This window comes from Rhinolophus hipposideros (genome assembly GCF_964194185.1).
Source record: "Rhinolophus hipposideros genome assembly, chromosome: 6".
NCBI lineage: Eukaryota > Metazoa > Chordata > Mammalia > Chiroptera > Rhinolophidae > Rhinolophus > Rhinolophus hipposideros.
Genome location: NC_138052.1, coordinates 36,587,565 through 36,602,306, shown reverse-complemented (window position 1 = coordinate 36,602,306; position 14,742 = coordinate 36,587,565). Strand labels below are relative to the sequence as shown.

The 14,742-nt window shown below is 37.4% G+C and overlaps 1 protein-coding gene across 3 annotated transcripts in view; it reads left to right on the top strand.

Moving 5' to 3' along the window:
* Positions 1–14,742, top strand: part of ACVR1C (activin A receptor type 1C) — an 81,985-nt gene that overhangs the window by 56,158 nt on the left and 11,085 nt on the right. For all 3 annotated transcript variants that reach the window (XM_081051698.1, XM_081051700.1, XM_081051699.1), the window contains exons 3-6: positions 2,141–2,380; positions 7,066–7,296; positions 9,870–10,037; positions 13,361–13,517. In XM_081051698.1, the coding sequence (XP_080907824.1) occupies positions 2,141–2,380; positions 7,066–7,296; positions 9,870–10,037; positions 13,361–13,517 (796 nt within the window). The remainder of the gene's footprint in view (positions 1–2,140; positions 2,381–7,065; positions 7,297–9,869; positions 10,038–13,360; positions 13,518–14,742) is intronic.

Genomic DNA, 14,742 nt, shown 5'->3' with positions numbered 1-14,742 from the left:
TGTTTGTTTCCAGAGTTCACTTAACAGTTTTAAATCTATTACTCATTGGTTGTAGATAGACTACTATTTTTAGGATTATAGTGAAACTTCTATGAACACAGTTTTGAGGAATTTGATTCTTCTTCCAATAGAATTAAATAATATTTGTTTGCAAATTATGTTCATATATTTTGGTTGAAACATTGTAGGTAAAATGTAAGTATGCCTAATATAATAAACTATGATTGTCATTGCAAAGAAGGAAGTCTGAGGAATGGTGTAATTCACAAGGTTCATTATCACTGTAATTTGTCTAGACTCTAAGGTGAAGGTGTTATTCTATTGCTTTCTATGCATTGTCTCCAACCCTAAGCAGTCAGCTGGGGTGAGGTGGGGGAGGGTGAAGTTTGCCCAAGGCATAACCGCCACCTGTAACTCTCTTCCCTCTCCAAAGCCTTCATTCTTCTACTTCTCCTTGATATTTGAGAGCCTGACTCCAGAATTCTGTTCCTATATTCTATCAGATACACTCCAAGTTTTATTAAAAACAAAAAAGTCAACATCCCCAATGGTAGGACTTGGGGATAAAATTAAATTGATGCGTAGGCTGTCTATAGTGAATGAAAAGAAAATGAACTATGTGCTCATTACAAGTGACAAAATAACTACTTTGAAGTACACAAAAAATATCTGTTATCATAGATTTTTCACATATCACTGTTTTTATTTTCCGAAATTAAAAAGATTTCTTAAAGGCAGGATGAACTTTAAAATTTTTGGCTATATGTGTTTTAAAATTGGTGACAAATTTAATTATATCTTTATGTTATTTGGTTTCAGTTATATTTTTCTATAACTAAAAATCTTTACTTATTAAGAACAAAATGAGTAAATCTTTTAGTGATTCTGCTATTCACGTGCTATTTATTGACCATCTCCCATTGTAAACACTAGGATGTAGTTGGAAACAAAGCAGATAAAATTCTTCCCCTCATGAAGCATATGTTCTTTGGAGGGAATCAGATAATAGATAAATATCTGATGTGTATATATGAATATATGATGTGCCAGGTGGTGATAAGATCCAGGAATTAAAATAAAACAGGAAAAGGGTACAGAGAGTGAATGGGGAATGAGAAAGAAGGACTATTTTAGATAGTATTGTCAGCCAAGAACATCATTTCCTGCCAGGATTATTACATTTGGTTTCTAATTGGTCTCTTTGCTTTTTACTCTTGCACCCCTAGTGTCTTCACACAGCAGTCACACTAAATAGACATTGAATTATTTTTAAAAAAAAAGTTAAATTACATCTTTTGCCTGCTCAAAACCCTGTAACAGCTTCTACTTAGAATAAAATTCACAGTCCTTTAAGCTTACAAGACCCCATATGATCTTTCTCTTTTTTTATCTCTCTGACCTCATTTCCTTCTATCTGTCTCCTCATTTACTGCACTCTTGGAACAAGTTGTTTCTGAACATGCCAAGTAGGTCTCTATCTCAGTGCCCCTTACCCTTGCTGTCCCTCAGCCAGACACATGGTTCCTTGAGATACCTTCCATTGTTGCTCCCTGACACCGCCCAGAGTGGCCTTCAGTGACCACGCTATCTAAAGTACCATCCTGCTATCACTTCAGTCTCTTTCCTCTAATTCATTGTTCTTCATAGTACTTATCACCTTCTGCTTTTGCATTACATATCCATCTATTTAGTAGGTGCATGAGAACATAAGCACCACAAGAGCAAGGATTGGGCCTCTTTCACTCGACACTGTTATCTCCACACCTGGAATGGTGGCAACATATTGCAAGAGCTCAGTAATTATTTGTGGCATGAATGCATGAATGAATGTGCTCTAAATATGTACTGCTAAAAAAAATACTAGAAAAATGTCAAATGCTTAGTCTGTGCCAGTGCTTTCCATGGTCCTACTCCTGTCTTCCATTGTCACCTGGGGTAACTGTTCCTGGCTGCTGTCTAACCTCAGATCACTTTCCCCATCTTTGATTACTACACAGAGAGTCTTTGCCAACGGACATAGGGTACACTCTGTGGCTGCACATTCTAGATCTGAAATTTGGGTGATGGCATTTCCAATTTCTAAAATATTTTAAATGGCTGATTTATGGTCACGTTCTTTCTTTCTTTTTTTAACCTGAAGCTTCATCAAATACCCCCAGACTCGGACCCATGGAGCTGATTGTTGTTATTACCGTGCCAGTTTGCCTCCTGTCCATAGCTGCAGTGCTGACAGTATGGGCATGCCAAGGTCGACAGTGCACATACAGGAAGAAAAAGAGACAGAATGTAGAGGAGCCTCTCTCTGAATGCAACCTAGTAAATGCTGGAAAAACTCTAAAAGATCTGATTTATGATGTGACTGCCTCTGGATCTGGATCTGGTAAGTGCCCATGGTCCGTTTTTCAGTAAGAAAACTCTTATTTAAAACTAAATAGAAACAATTTTTAACAAAAAGGAACCCCAAATATTATGAATTCCCTCATTTAAAATGCTTGATATGATACATGGTAAGTTCTGGTATAGAAACTTGTTTTAAGAGTTGATGAAGAGAAAACATTGTCATGGCTGAACAAGTCTTCTCAATTGGCTTTTGTGCCTTTAGGTATTCTGATTCTCATTTTTACATTCCTTCAGAATTTATTTCTGAAGCAAGAAAGAGTTTCTCTTCTCTCCCCTCTCTTCCATGATGATTAGTAATAATCATTGTTGGTCTTTTGGTAATGCTTCATGGGCACAAAAGGGTTACTGTATTTAAGGAGTTGAGTTCTGGGGATACTACATAGTTATGCAAAATAGTGTTCTTAGAGCACCTTTGCTTGTGAGGGTTGAAGGTCCTTAGAATCTGTACACACCCCCTAGGATGTGTGAGTGAAGTTACCAGGGAGCTGACCTGAAATTCAAATCAAGACTATGTTTTCTCAGAGCATAGAAACGGATAATGAAAGGGAGCAGCCCAGCATTCCTGTGCTGGCTTTCGCTGCTACGCTTGTCTGATAACTCTCTTCCTTTTTACTGGAACTCCAGAACCCCTGGTGAAGCGACTCAAAGTACCAGGCTGCATTATAGCCTAAATGAGCCTTTCTCATAGCACACAGCATCGGAGGGCTTTCTGGGTTTCTGGTGAAGGAGCAGTTTCCCCTGTAATAGCAACCTTCCTGGAATGGCAGCAGGCTCCCTGCTGTCATGCCTACTTCCAGAAATCTTGTCAACATGCGGTGGTGCAGAAATAGCAAGGAACTAGGGCAAACCGAGGTGAGCCACTTCGGAAGCCCCTATGTCCCCTCTTGCTTTATAAGGATCACTAAGGATGATGTTTACCCCCAACAGATTTTAAGGAACTCCCCAGCTCATGGCTGTTAGGGGCATCCAGGCAGGCACAGTTAACAGGGGCAGATGACAAAGGGGCATTTGCCTCTATATGAGCTTTCATATTTAACACAATGCAGCTCTGGACTCAGCAAAGAATCCAGAAAAGAAAGGCGCGGTCACATCATCCAGAGAGCTCAGATATTATATAATGGTTTGCTGCTTCCGGGGTCAAGATCACCTGCTTTCTCTCTCACTGACCAAAATCTCCATGTTTACACCAGCACTGCACAAATTAGATGGCATGTTTTCAATGGAGGGATACTGGAAAAATGTCTCCAAACTGCAAAGTCTATAAAACTGACATCCAAATTAAACTATAGAAGGCTAGTATTCTTTCTTTTGAAGTAAAATGTGTACAGATTCAGTGCTCTTTTCTCTCTTGAGCATTACATTTTGGGGCCCACTGTGCCCTAATTTCCTGAGCACTGGCAACATTCTAGGCACAGAATACGTGCATAGAAAGCTCTGATTTGTGCCAACTTCCTTGAAACCTTTTACAACCTTTTTATGAGGTTCAAGTGATTAAATGCCTATTTAATTACCACCAAAACATTTCATCTGAAGATGTTAGGTAGAAATGTGTATTTTGGAGCAACTCCTTGAATATATTTAATATGACCAAAGATTTTCCTTTTAAATAAACATAATGGAGATTTTTTATAACTGGAGACTGTATATTTAGTTTAAGAAAGTAGTCATGAACCAGGGCACAAAATAAATACAAAAATTAATGTTAAGTTTTTGGTGTTTTTTTGCATCTTTAAACCCAAATCTGGATTTATTGACTGCTGGATGCTCTTCTCTTTAGATTATGCTAATATTTCTCTTAAAAAGGAAGCTGCAATGTGCCCAAGCACAGGTGATTTTTTTAATGAGCAAGTTGAAGGAGTTTTAGACACTTTTCCCCTAAGTCAGCTGCATATGCTCCGCAGGGATCACTGGCTACAAGTCAGTGATAGTGGCACTGTCTTTGATAATCAGAGATGGGTCTGTCTGCAGCAAGGCTGCTGCCACAAAGCTCACCTATGGGGAGGGAATTGGGCCATTCTGCCTCCCCTCTGCTACTCTTAATTGGCCAGTGACCTTAGAGGAGAGACAACTTTGTCAGATGCTGAAAAACAAAAATTGTGAAGCTTATCCTTGACCTGGTCAGGGACAAATTTCAAAGAGATATAATTCCTGAAAGAGAGGAAAATGGACAGATATTTTACTGGGCTGTCTTTGAGAGTGGATTGTGTCTCAGGTGGCTTCTTAGAGACTGTGTAGCATGCTGCTTTCCTCTCATGAGATAGCACTTCTGACATTACTGAAAGGTGCCTTTCCATCAGACAGGCATGAGCTTCTACAGCCCCGGGAAACAATGAATCCAATGAGCATACAGGGAGAAGCAAAGTCCATGTATCTTCAAATGAAATCTCTAATTGTATACACAAGAATGAGATTAATTTGGGTGGTTGCTTTGAAAGATACTGAAGCAACTTCTATTGAGTTTTACTGTCTCAACTTAATTGCTGTATTGAGTACTAATGTTGTCTAATGTTGTCTTACTTTGTCCTGGTCTGTGGCATTGATCGTGTGCTTGATCAATTTTCAGTTTGAAAACATTGGCTTATCTAGTTCCCTAGCTAAATATTGTTGCGTTTTTGTTGGTAGTAGCTGTTGATAGTGATGTTTTTGTGAGTGTGTGCGTGCCAGACGGAGAGGGAGGAGACAGATTGAGATTGCGATTTGCCCCACTAATAATTGTTAGTACAACTTTTATTGTGACTAACCTATAAAAATAGCCCCAAAATAAGACTGGGTCTTATATTAATTTTTGCTCCAAAAGATGCATGAGGGCTTGTGTTAAGGGAGTGTCATCCTGAAAAATCATGTTAGGGCTTCTTTTCCGGTTAGTTCTTATTTTCGGGGAAACATGGTAGTCGGCTGCTAGGAAGCTTCCCAGTGGGGGAGATCTGCAGTCCTAGCCACTAAATGGTGAGAGAACAAGAGTTTGGACTGAACATCAGTGATTTAGTTGTAGATCTGCCTCCCACGAGCAGCCTATTCCCGGGTTAAGTCTTTGATTACTGCGGGGCCCCAATTTTCTCTTCCTGAAAATGATAAAGTTGAACCACATGATCTCAGAAGAACTTTCTGGCTCTGGGGCTTTGTGACTAATTGTTGAGACCCATAATAGCAAACTTATAGCCTGTGCTTATTTAGTCATAGTGGGTGGTTCTCATGATGATGAGAACATCTGAATAAACCATGGCTCATTTCAGAGCAGAGGCTGAATCTTGCAAGAGCTTATAGTTGTTGCTATGAGGGTTTCTCAGCCATCTGAGTACAATGACAGCAACTAAACATGACTTTGCAGAATAAATCATACTGTAATCTTTCAACTATTTTCCTCTAATTGTAAGAGTAATAAATACCCATCATAGAAATTAAGAAAATGTACGAAGTTATAAAGAAGCATATCACAGGTCATTTCGATTCCACTCAGTAGGAATAACCATCATAGCATTTAGCATGTTTCCTTTTCAGTCTTTTTCCTATACATGTTTTCAATAACTAGGTACACTTATTTAGATGGATAGAATTTATTGTGCTATTTCCATTTAACATTATGGCAAAAGTATTTTCTCATGTCATTAAGACATACCTCTTCATAAGCGGAATCAGTATTATTTACTAAAGTAATTTGTCCTAAGACACAATATTAAGGACTAACCATAATTGAGAATGTAATATGCAGATACTGTGCTAAGTTCTTAACATGTTTATTAATTCTCACAGGATCCCTATGAGATAAGTAGTATTATACTCTGTTTTTCAGACAAGGAAGCCAAAGCTCAGAGAAATTCATTAATTTGCCTATGGTTCCACGTTGCACAGCTGAAATTTGAACTGAGGTCTTTCTTATCTGTGCTCTTAATCTCTACACTATATTTAACAATTTTTCTACTATCATTTTCCTTATTTTTTCTATAAATAATGATAATATCTTAAATATTTTGACTTTTTTTTGCATTTTACATTAAATCTTTAGTGTAGAATTCTAGAGGTGAGTTAATGGTTCAAAAAAATCTAAACATTTTCTATATACTCAGAATATATTTTCATTGACTTTTTGCATTCCACAGAAATTATCCATTGGATATTATCTATGACTGTACCTTGCTTTTAGTGTAACATGATTATTTCACTTAATTGTTGAATTTTACCTCCCTTAATTGTTGAATTTGAATCTTCACTTTTCAATTTTAATTTTTTTAAAATTCTGTAAGAATTCTTCTGCTTCCCCAATTGTACTAGGGACCAGATATTTTATGTTAGAGGCTAACATCATATTTTTATAAACATTTGTATATTTAGTAACCTGACTAGCTTTACTGTACAAATCAGAAAGATTTGCAGCAGTTCTGGAAAATCAAATATCTATAGCATCAGGCTATGTTCACTAAATTTGATCATACGAATGTTGTATTTGTGAATATAGGAAAAGAAATTCATATTAAGAATTTAGAATATTTTTTTAGTATGCTTTGACATTAAATTTAAGTTTGATATTAATGTGCTTATTTCTTCAAAATCAGTAAAATTATTAAAGTGCTTAAATGTTTGCTATTTAATGTGAAATTAATGGTCATTCTGACAGGTCTTTTCTGGCACTTACTTTTTAATCATCAATTCCATCTTTCCTTTGGTTAGGTCTACCTCTATTGGTTCAAAGAACAATTGCCAGGACGATTGTACTTCAGGAGATAGTAGGAAAAGGTAGATTTGGTGAGGTCTGGCATGGAAGATGGTGTGGGGAAGATGTTGCTGTGAAAATATTCTCCTCCAGAGATGAAAGATCTTGGTTTCGTGAGGCAGAAATTTATCAGACGGTTATGCTGAGACACGAAAACATCCTTGGTTTCATTGCTGCTGACAACAAAGGTATTTTCATTCTAATTGGTTTCAGCAAATAAAATGTTATGTCTATTATCAGATGAGAATAAATCATCTCTTTGTTTTATTAATAATAAAATCTACATAAAAGTGTAATTTCTTTATTGAGGAAAGACAATGCTTTCCTCTTTTTCACAGACAAATATTCATAACTGTATAATAAAGCAACGCAAATGAGAGACATGAAATCATGATGACGCTATAGCCAGGTAGATATTTAAGATATCTGATGACTGGTATGGCTCAGGAACCACCCAATTAGAAGAAAAACTTCAACTTGAACAGAGTCCTTGGAGGATCCTGCAGGCTGGGTTTTATCTCTTTAGTTGCTGGGTCATGAAGAGGTCTGGGGTCATCTTGATGGGGGTGTTGCTTTGGGTGTATAGGGCAAAGTAATATCCCTGGGAGTTTTCAATAGCAGCTGTGAACTAATCAAGACAGAGTTTCCATAGTTTAATAACTGGTACAAACATGCCAATGAATGCTAGCTGAATATTCACCTTTGGTAGGACTACACTTTTCATCTGTACAACAAGCTTCGATTCCAGGACTCACATTTTCTGTAAACATTACTGGAATGGCAGCAAGTAAGACAATTTTGGTGACATTTTCTATTAATGTACTTTGAGTATGATTTGTATCTTGAGGTTTAACAGCCCTAAAGAACATTATTTTTTGCGCTTTGTGGAATGAGAGCATCAACTTTCTGATATTTAAATCAATATTCATAAAATATTGTATATATCCCTGAGTAATCAAGGACTGGATATAAAGTTTGTGGATTACCTATGCTCTCTTTTCTTTTTTTGCATGGCTTTCACTCAATTAACTGTGCATTAGTTCCCTTAAATGGAAACAGGGAACAGAGGTGAGCAAAACTCCAGTCAATTTTTGTTTTTAATTTGAATTAGTAATACTCACGAAGGAATTTGGGGACGTAGAGATTGTAACCTCTAGGTATTAGGTTGGTGCAAAAGTAATTGTAGTTTTTGCAATTATTTTTAACCTTTTACTGCAATTACTTTTGCACCAACCTAATAAAAAACAAATTACCTGTGGATATCAGGCACCCACCATTACCTATGAAAGTTAAAAATCTATGATTATGTTTATCTAATATAATCTCGATCAAGAAAGTATTCATTATTAATTAGATGGCAAAAGAGAAGCTTAGTGTTATTGTACATTTTGGCCATAAGTACATTTGCTAATGATTTGTTTTATCTCATTTGCTAGGGAGAAATTGAGCATAGCCAAGATGAGCTTAAAAAAAAAAAAAGATTCTTCCAAATTCTCAACTACATATTTTTTGAAAATATATTCAGCCTATTGAAAATGAAACATTTCTCATTAAACTGTTAAGAACTACTTTTTTTCCTTCCTAATGTTGAACTAAACTACCTACTGGTTAGATTAATTAGCAATGTTGTGAAAGCAGTTATGACTGCAGTTTTATGGATCATATCGATGGGGCTAATTTGACAAGAAAGATCATCTTGAGTTTCTCTTCTTCAGTTAACTGGTCAACCTGTGTCAATGGCTTACTTATCAGTAGCTTTGTGCCTGATTACAAATGGTCTCTAACATCACTTTCATCTTCATACATTTCTGTAACTTTTGCATCACTTACAGTTTCACTTTTTAGTTAACTGTCTGACAAAGACATTGATGTGAGAGGCCAAAGATAGCCACTAGTGTTAAGCTAAGAGAGAGGTGTGAATAAGGGTTAGTTTTATATTTGGTCAGTTTATTAGTGAATTTTATCATGTTATGTTGAATTTTGCATTCCTAAGAAATTTTTATCACTACCCAGATTTGGAAATTAAATATTTGAACAACAAGGAGCTCTTGTACATAAAACAGTAGGTAGAAAGAGTCCTTACCAAATGTTCGTTATAGTTCCCTTTCTCTGAGCATCAGAACTAGTCAGGACTGCCCAGGGCTATGACGGACACTTTATTCGAAAAACAAAAGCTAACTCTAGGGATTTGTACCTAGAGAAGTGTTAAGCTAATATCTCTTCTGCTAAAAACCTTTTATCAGCTTGATTTGGGCAGAATCATCAGCTTCATATTTTGAAAAGTGAATAACATGAACATTCTTAGAATGTTAGGGCTTTTGTAATAATAAGAATACTTTGCATAAATTTGTTATATTTCTGGTTTTTATTGATACAGTCTTTCTTAAAAGCTCAAGAGTAGTTTATAACACAACACTGAGCCTAAATTCATCTTTCAGTGGTTTCTCCTACAATGTGGTTGCTATTACCAGCAGGTATCGATATAGAGGGAATAACAAAGGAGTTGTTCAGTTAGAATCACTGCCACACAGCTTCTTTTAGCCATGGTGAGTACATATAACAAGTTCTAGGTAGTATATCAACATCTTCAGGAATTCACTGGCAATTTTTACTTTACTAACTTGGACTGTCAGCATGATCACTGCAGGAATTAACTTTGCTTTGTTAACAACACAGATTTACTTTAAGCCCTGACATTTGTTAAAAGCCTTTGGCTTCTTTCCCATCATATATTTACAGCAATAACATTTTTTCCTGTTAGATAATGGAACTTGGACTCAACTTTGGCTTGTCTCGGAATATCATGAGCTGGGCTCCTTATATGACTATTTGAATAGAAACGTAGTGACAGTGGCTGGAATGATCAAATTGGCACTTTCAATAGCGAGTGGTCTGGCTCACCTTCATATGGAGATTGTGGGTACACAAGGTATGTATTTTCTCCTTGATTTTTTCCTACTTAAACATGAGGATAGAAAACTAAGTTGTATGTTAGTATTTAGTTGTATTCTAGTTTATTACAATTCTCAAATGTAAAGAAACAACACTAAAGGTACTTTATAAAGCTGAAGATTTTGTCATCATACTGTCAACTCTCATCTATATATTTGTCATTTTTTATATTATTCATAATAGTATTTTTATTCCTGATGGCTCCATCTTGGCCACTTAGCATATATACCTGGGAGATCTTGCATTGGTGGCAAATGCTCTGTATTCAGAGAACACAAATAATTTAAATATTTACATTTGATAATTAAAATACTTGGAAAGAGTGATGTGATCTTGAAAAAGTATTTATAATACACCATGTACTTTAAGGCCAAATAATACTCACTGTGTTTTTAAAAAATACATATTTATTAAAGCTGATACTGTACAGAGCGTACATTAAAATATATTTCACTTATACCTGATAATACTTATGAGGGAGGCACTGATTTTTGCACTTTTCAAAATACTCAGAGGTATAACTGGGCATATCCATTGCAATATTTTGTGTTCTTAGTTTCCAAGAGCTATTTTACATCTTTCTTGATTCAATGCTACAAACACTTATTAACGTTTAGTATGTACAGGGCACTTTCAGGGATGAAGCCATGAATAACAGATGTTCTCTACCCTGTAAAACTCCAGTCATGTGTGTGATGTTGATGTATGTGTATTGGAAGGGCAGAGGAAGATACATGTTGTAGTATGATTGCAACTAACCCTCCTAACTAAGGTGAGCTGTGTTAAATGCTACAAATGAGGTCTAAACAAAGCAGCTGGAGGCCCAGGAGAAAGTGATTCTGACCTGGGGTGGGGCAGGAGTCAATTGCACTCCTTGATGCATCAGGGCTGCATCATGAAGATATTTACAGCCTTGTTGAGGAATTTGTGCTTTATTATCAGGGCAGTGGAGAACCTTTGGAGGTTGGTTGTGTGTGTGTGTGAGTGTGTGTGTGTGTAAAAACTTTTATTATGTAGCTATTTTGTTTTGCTTTGGTTTTCCCCCTCAGAAGAGCGTCTCAGAGGTAGAACTGCTTGATCCCAGAGGAGAAACATTTTAAGATTCTTAAAACACACTGTCAAATTGCTTTCCATAAAAAGTAGTTGTCATGCAGGGATTCTAGTCTTGCTCCCCGCACAAGAACGCAGGACATGGTGAGGCCAAAAAGGAACACCCAAGGAGCCATAAGTAGGGGAGTCATACCACTATATTCTCACCAGCGGCATCCGCCTTTCTGTAATCCGCTCTTGCTAGCCCCCATTTTTTTGCTAGCGTAGCCACGGCAGTTATATTAGTGGCCAATGGCTCACTAGTAACAGCTGACGGTCAACTAGCCACAGCTGATGGCCGTCCATTCTCAGTTGATGGCCATTTACTACCTGAGCCAGCACCTTTCTATGTGAGGCTGAGAGCCTGGAAACTGTTTTCTGGGGCTTTGTCCCCACAGTAGTGCATTGACAGGGTCTCTCCCCTGTGTGGAGGCATTGGTGTCTATAAAGGTATGAACAAAGGAAGTTTCTCCCACAGCCGGGGCATGTGTGAGTTTCCTCTCCTGAATGAATCTTCTGGTGCTCAGGAAAGTCTAATGTTGACAGGTTCTTGCAGGTTGGAGTTCTCTGGGTTCTATCTCTATAGAGTGGTTAGGATGATCTATAAACTTTGCTATGTCTGGGGATTTCCACATTGATTTTCTAAACATTTTTAGTCTTTTTTGTAAAATAGAGCCATGGATAGCATTCCCCTCTAAAGGAACAATGAATGGATGCAAAGTGTCATTTCCTTCTGCTTTGAAGAAGCTTCTTCATTTTCTCTCCTGATCTCAACACCTATCTTGAAGTCAAGTAAATGTTTCATTCTTTTGGAATCCCGCAATCCTTTCACCCATGTCATATCGCTAAGCTCTACTGGGAAGCTCAGGCTAGGCTGTGGTATGGGATATCTTTTCTTATCTTGCTTTTCACCAAAACCCTAAAGTAGTGGCTCTTAATCTTTTTGGTGGTTTTGAGAACTTGACGAAAGCCATGGATCCACTTCCTGCTCGTGGGCTGTGAGGTTTCTGGGTCCGCCTTTCCCACAACAACTTGTGGACCTGTCTTTTTCCCTGTGGGTGAAGAATTTCTTGGTGGGGGCAATGTTAACAATTCAGATTTCTGGGCCCAACCTGACACTCTGATGCATTGGATGTCCCGTGGCCCGAGGGTTTGTATCTTAGTAAGCTTTCTGGGGAATTGTGACCCAGGTAGCCCACTGATCATACCCATGTTGGGATTATTTCCCATAAATTGATTTAGCGACCTCGTCCCTGCCTGCGGCCAATCCCAGACACACCCTACTGTCTTTTCTACTTATTGAGTTAATGGAGAACTTGCTGTAGGAAGGCATTAGTCTAGTCAGGGTAGTGGTTCTCAAGTTGGGATTCATGATTTCTTTAAACTCTTAAAATTATTAGGACCCCCCCCAAAGTTTTTGTGTATGTGAGTTATGTCTATTTACTATGACAGAAACTAAAATTGAGAAATATAAAAATACTTATTAGTTTACTTAAAATAACAATTAACTAAACATTAATGTAAATAACATTTTTCTTTTAAAAAAATACTTAATTTTTTATAATACCAACCAATCTAGTAAAAATAATGGTTTTGTTTTATACTTTTGCAAATCTCTTTAATGTCTGGCTTAATGTCTTGATTTTTACACTGCTCTTCATTCAATCCGTTCCAATGTGTTGTTTTGGTTGAAATATGTTAAGAAAAGGTGATATCACACAGATTTGTAGTTGGGAAACAATCTCAAGGACTCAGGGATCTTTAGGCCATATTTGAGAACTGCTGGTCTAGGGTAGTAGAAGTTTGAAAGTTGTTTTGTAAGAGAATGTTTGCTATCTTTTTAAGTATAAACAACAATGCTAATTCTTTTCCTATTCATTCAGCAAACATATTTTAGTGGCTACTAAATGTTACCTAGTGATCTAAGTATTGGAGGCATGGTGATGACTAAGACACAGTCTCTGCCCTAATGCAGTTTACAGTTTAGTGGGGAGAGAGATATAATTAAACATGCATAGAAATAAACAAGATACTTTAAATATTGATAAGACCTATGAAGAAGGCAACATGGGATACTCTGAGGGAGAATAACTTGGGGTGCGAAATGGGTAGTCAGGGAAGACCTCTCTTAGGGGGTGACATTTAATTCCTTTTAGAGAGATTCAAACTTCAGTAATGCAAAAATGAATATGCTTTTCTTGTACTTCATAGGTAAACCTGCTATTGCTCATCGAGATATAAAATCAAAGAATATCTTAGTGAAAAAATGTGAAACTTGTGCCATAGCTGACTTAGGATTAGCTGTGAAACACGATTCAATACTGAACACTATTGACATACCTCAGAATCCTAAAGTGGGAACCAAAAGGTAAGGTGATTTACTTTGGTAGAACACTAAGACTTATAACTGCCCCCATAAACATGCCTGCAATTTAGGTGTGGGGCGGCGGGTAGCAGGTCCAAAAAGGAAATCATTAGGCCCAAGAAAGCAAGAAGTCTTCTCTGGGTCACTGAGAAATCAGTGGCACGATGGTTATAAAGCAAGGAGAGTTGGCATTTTGGTCATATAGGAAATAGCAATTTGGGTGGGGAGGCCAGTGGAGAGAAGTGGTGGAAAAGACGGTGATATATTCTTTTTAGTGTGCCACATTCTGAGAATACATTTTGCTACAGGGTGTGGGTGGGTGGGGGTGTCAGAAGTATGTAGCTCCTCAAAGCCTTTATACCTTGTAAATAAACTGAAACTCAGGACTAATTCTGTATGTTCAGCTTCTAAACAACAGATACAGAATCCAGACAGTGGATGAGATAGGTGAGGGACTCTAGATAATACATACATATATGTGTATTGCATTCTCTTAATGTTTAAGAATATTATGTAACAATTTATGTTTTTACCTTTAGCTTTGTATTCTTACGTCTCCCAAATTGATGTGTATTAAGACACTGAGTTTGGACACAATTCCCACTTTTAAGGAACAGAATCTCTGAAAGTTAAGAAGAAGCATGATATAAACAGAGCATACCACACATGTGTCAGGACAGGCCCATTACTAATGGGGTTTCTGGTGGTTTCCTGTTATGGCCAGCCCGTGGCCATAGGAGCAGCATATTTCCATTTCCTTTTATCTGATTTCAGGCTCTGTGCCACTTTGGCATCATTCCACATATTTTGACTTTGAAATGAGAACCAACCAAGTCATTTCCTGGAGTTGTTAAAGATCCTTAAGAGTAAAGAATTTCTAAGTTGGGATAGTTGGCCTCCAAGCCATATTTGAGAGTCCAGGCCAGTCCCTCTGAATCCTTCAGTTGGTTCCCTGGGAGACTTTAATGAGGCCCGAGAAATACCTCAGGACAGTTTATTCAGACTGGGCAGCCCTAAGCGACCTCTTTTCTTTTCCCTATAAAAAGCCAGCTTTAACTTGCCCATCTGACTATCCCCACCTTAGGACCATCACGGAAGCCTTGGATGCCAGATTCCCTTAAAACTTTTAAAAGAGTTTGGTGGAGTGCTGCATCCTCACCTCAGCATTCTGAGGAAATCCTCAAAATCTCCCTATGCCAACTAGGCTCAGTTAGGTCCCATGGACTGT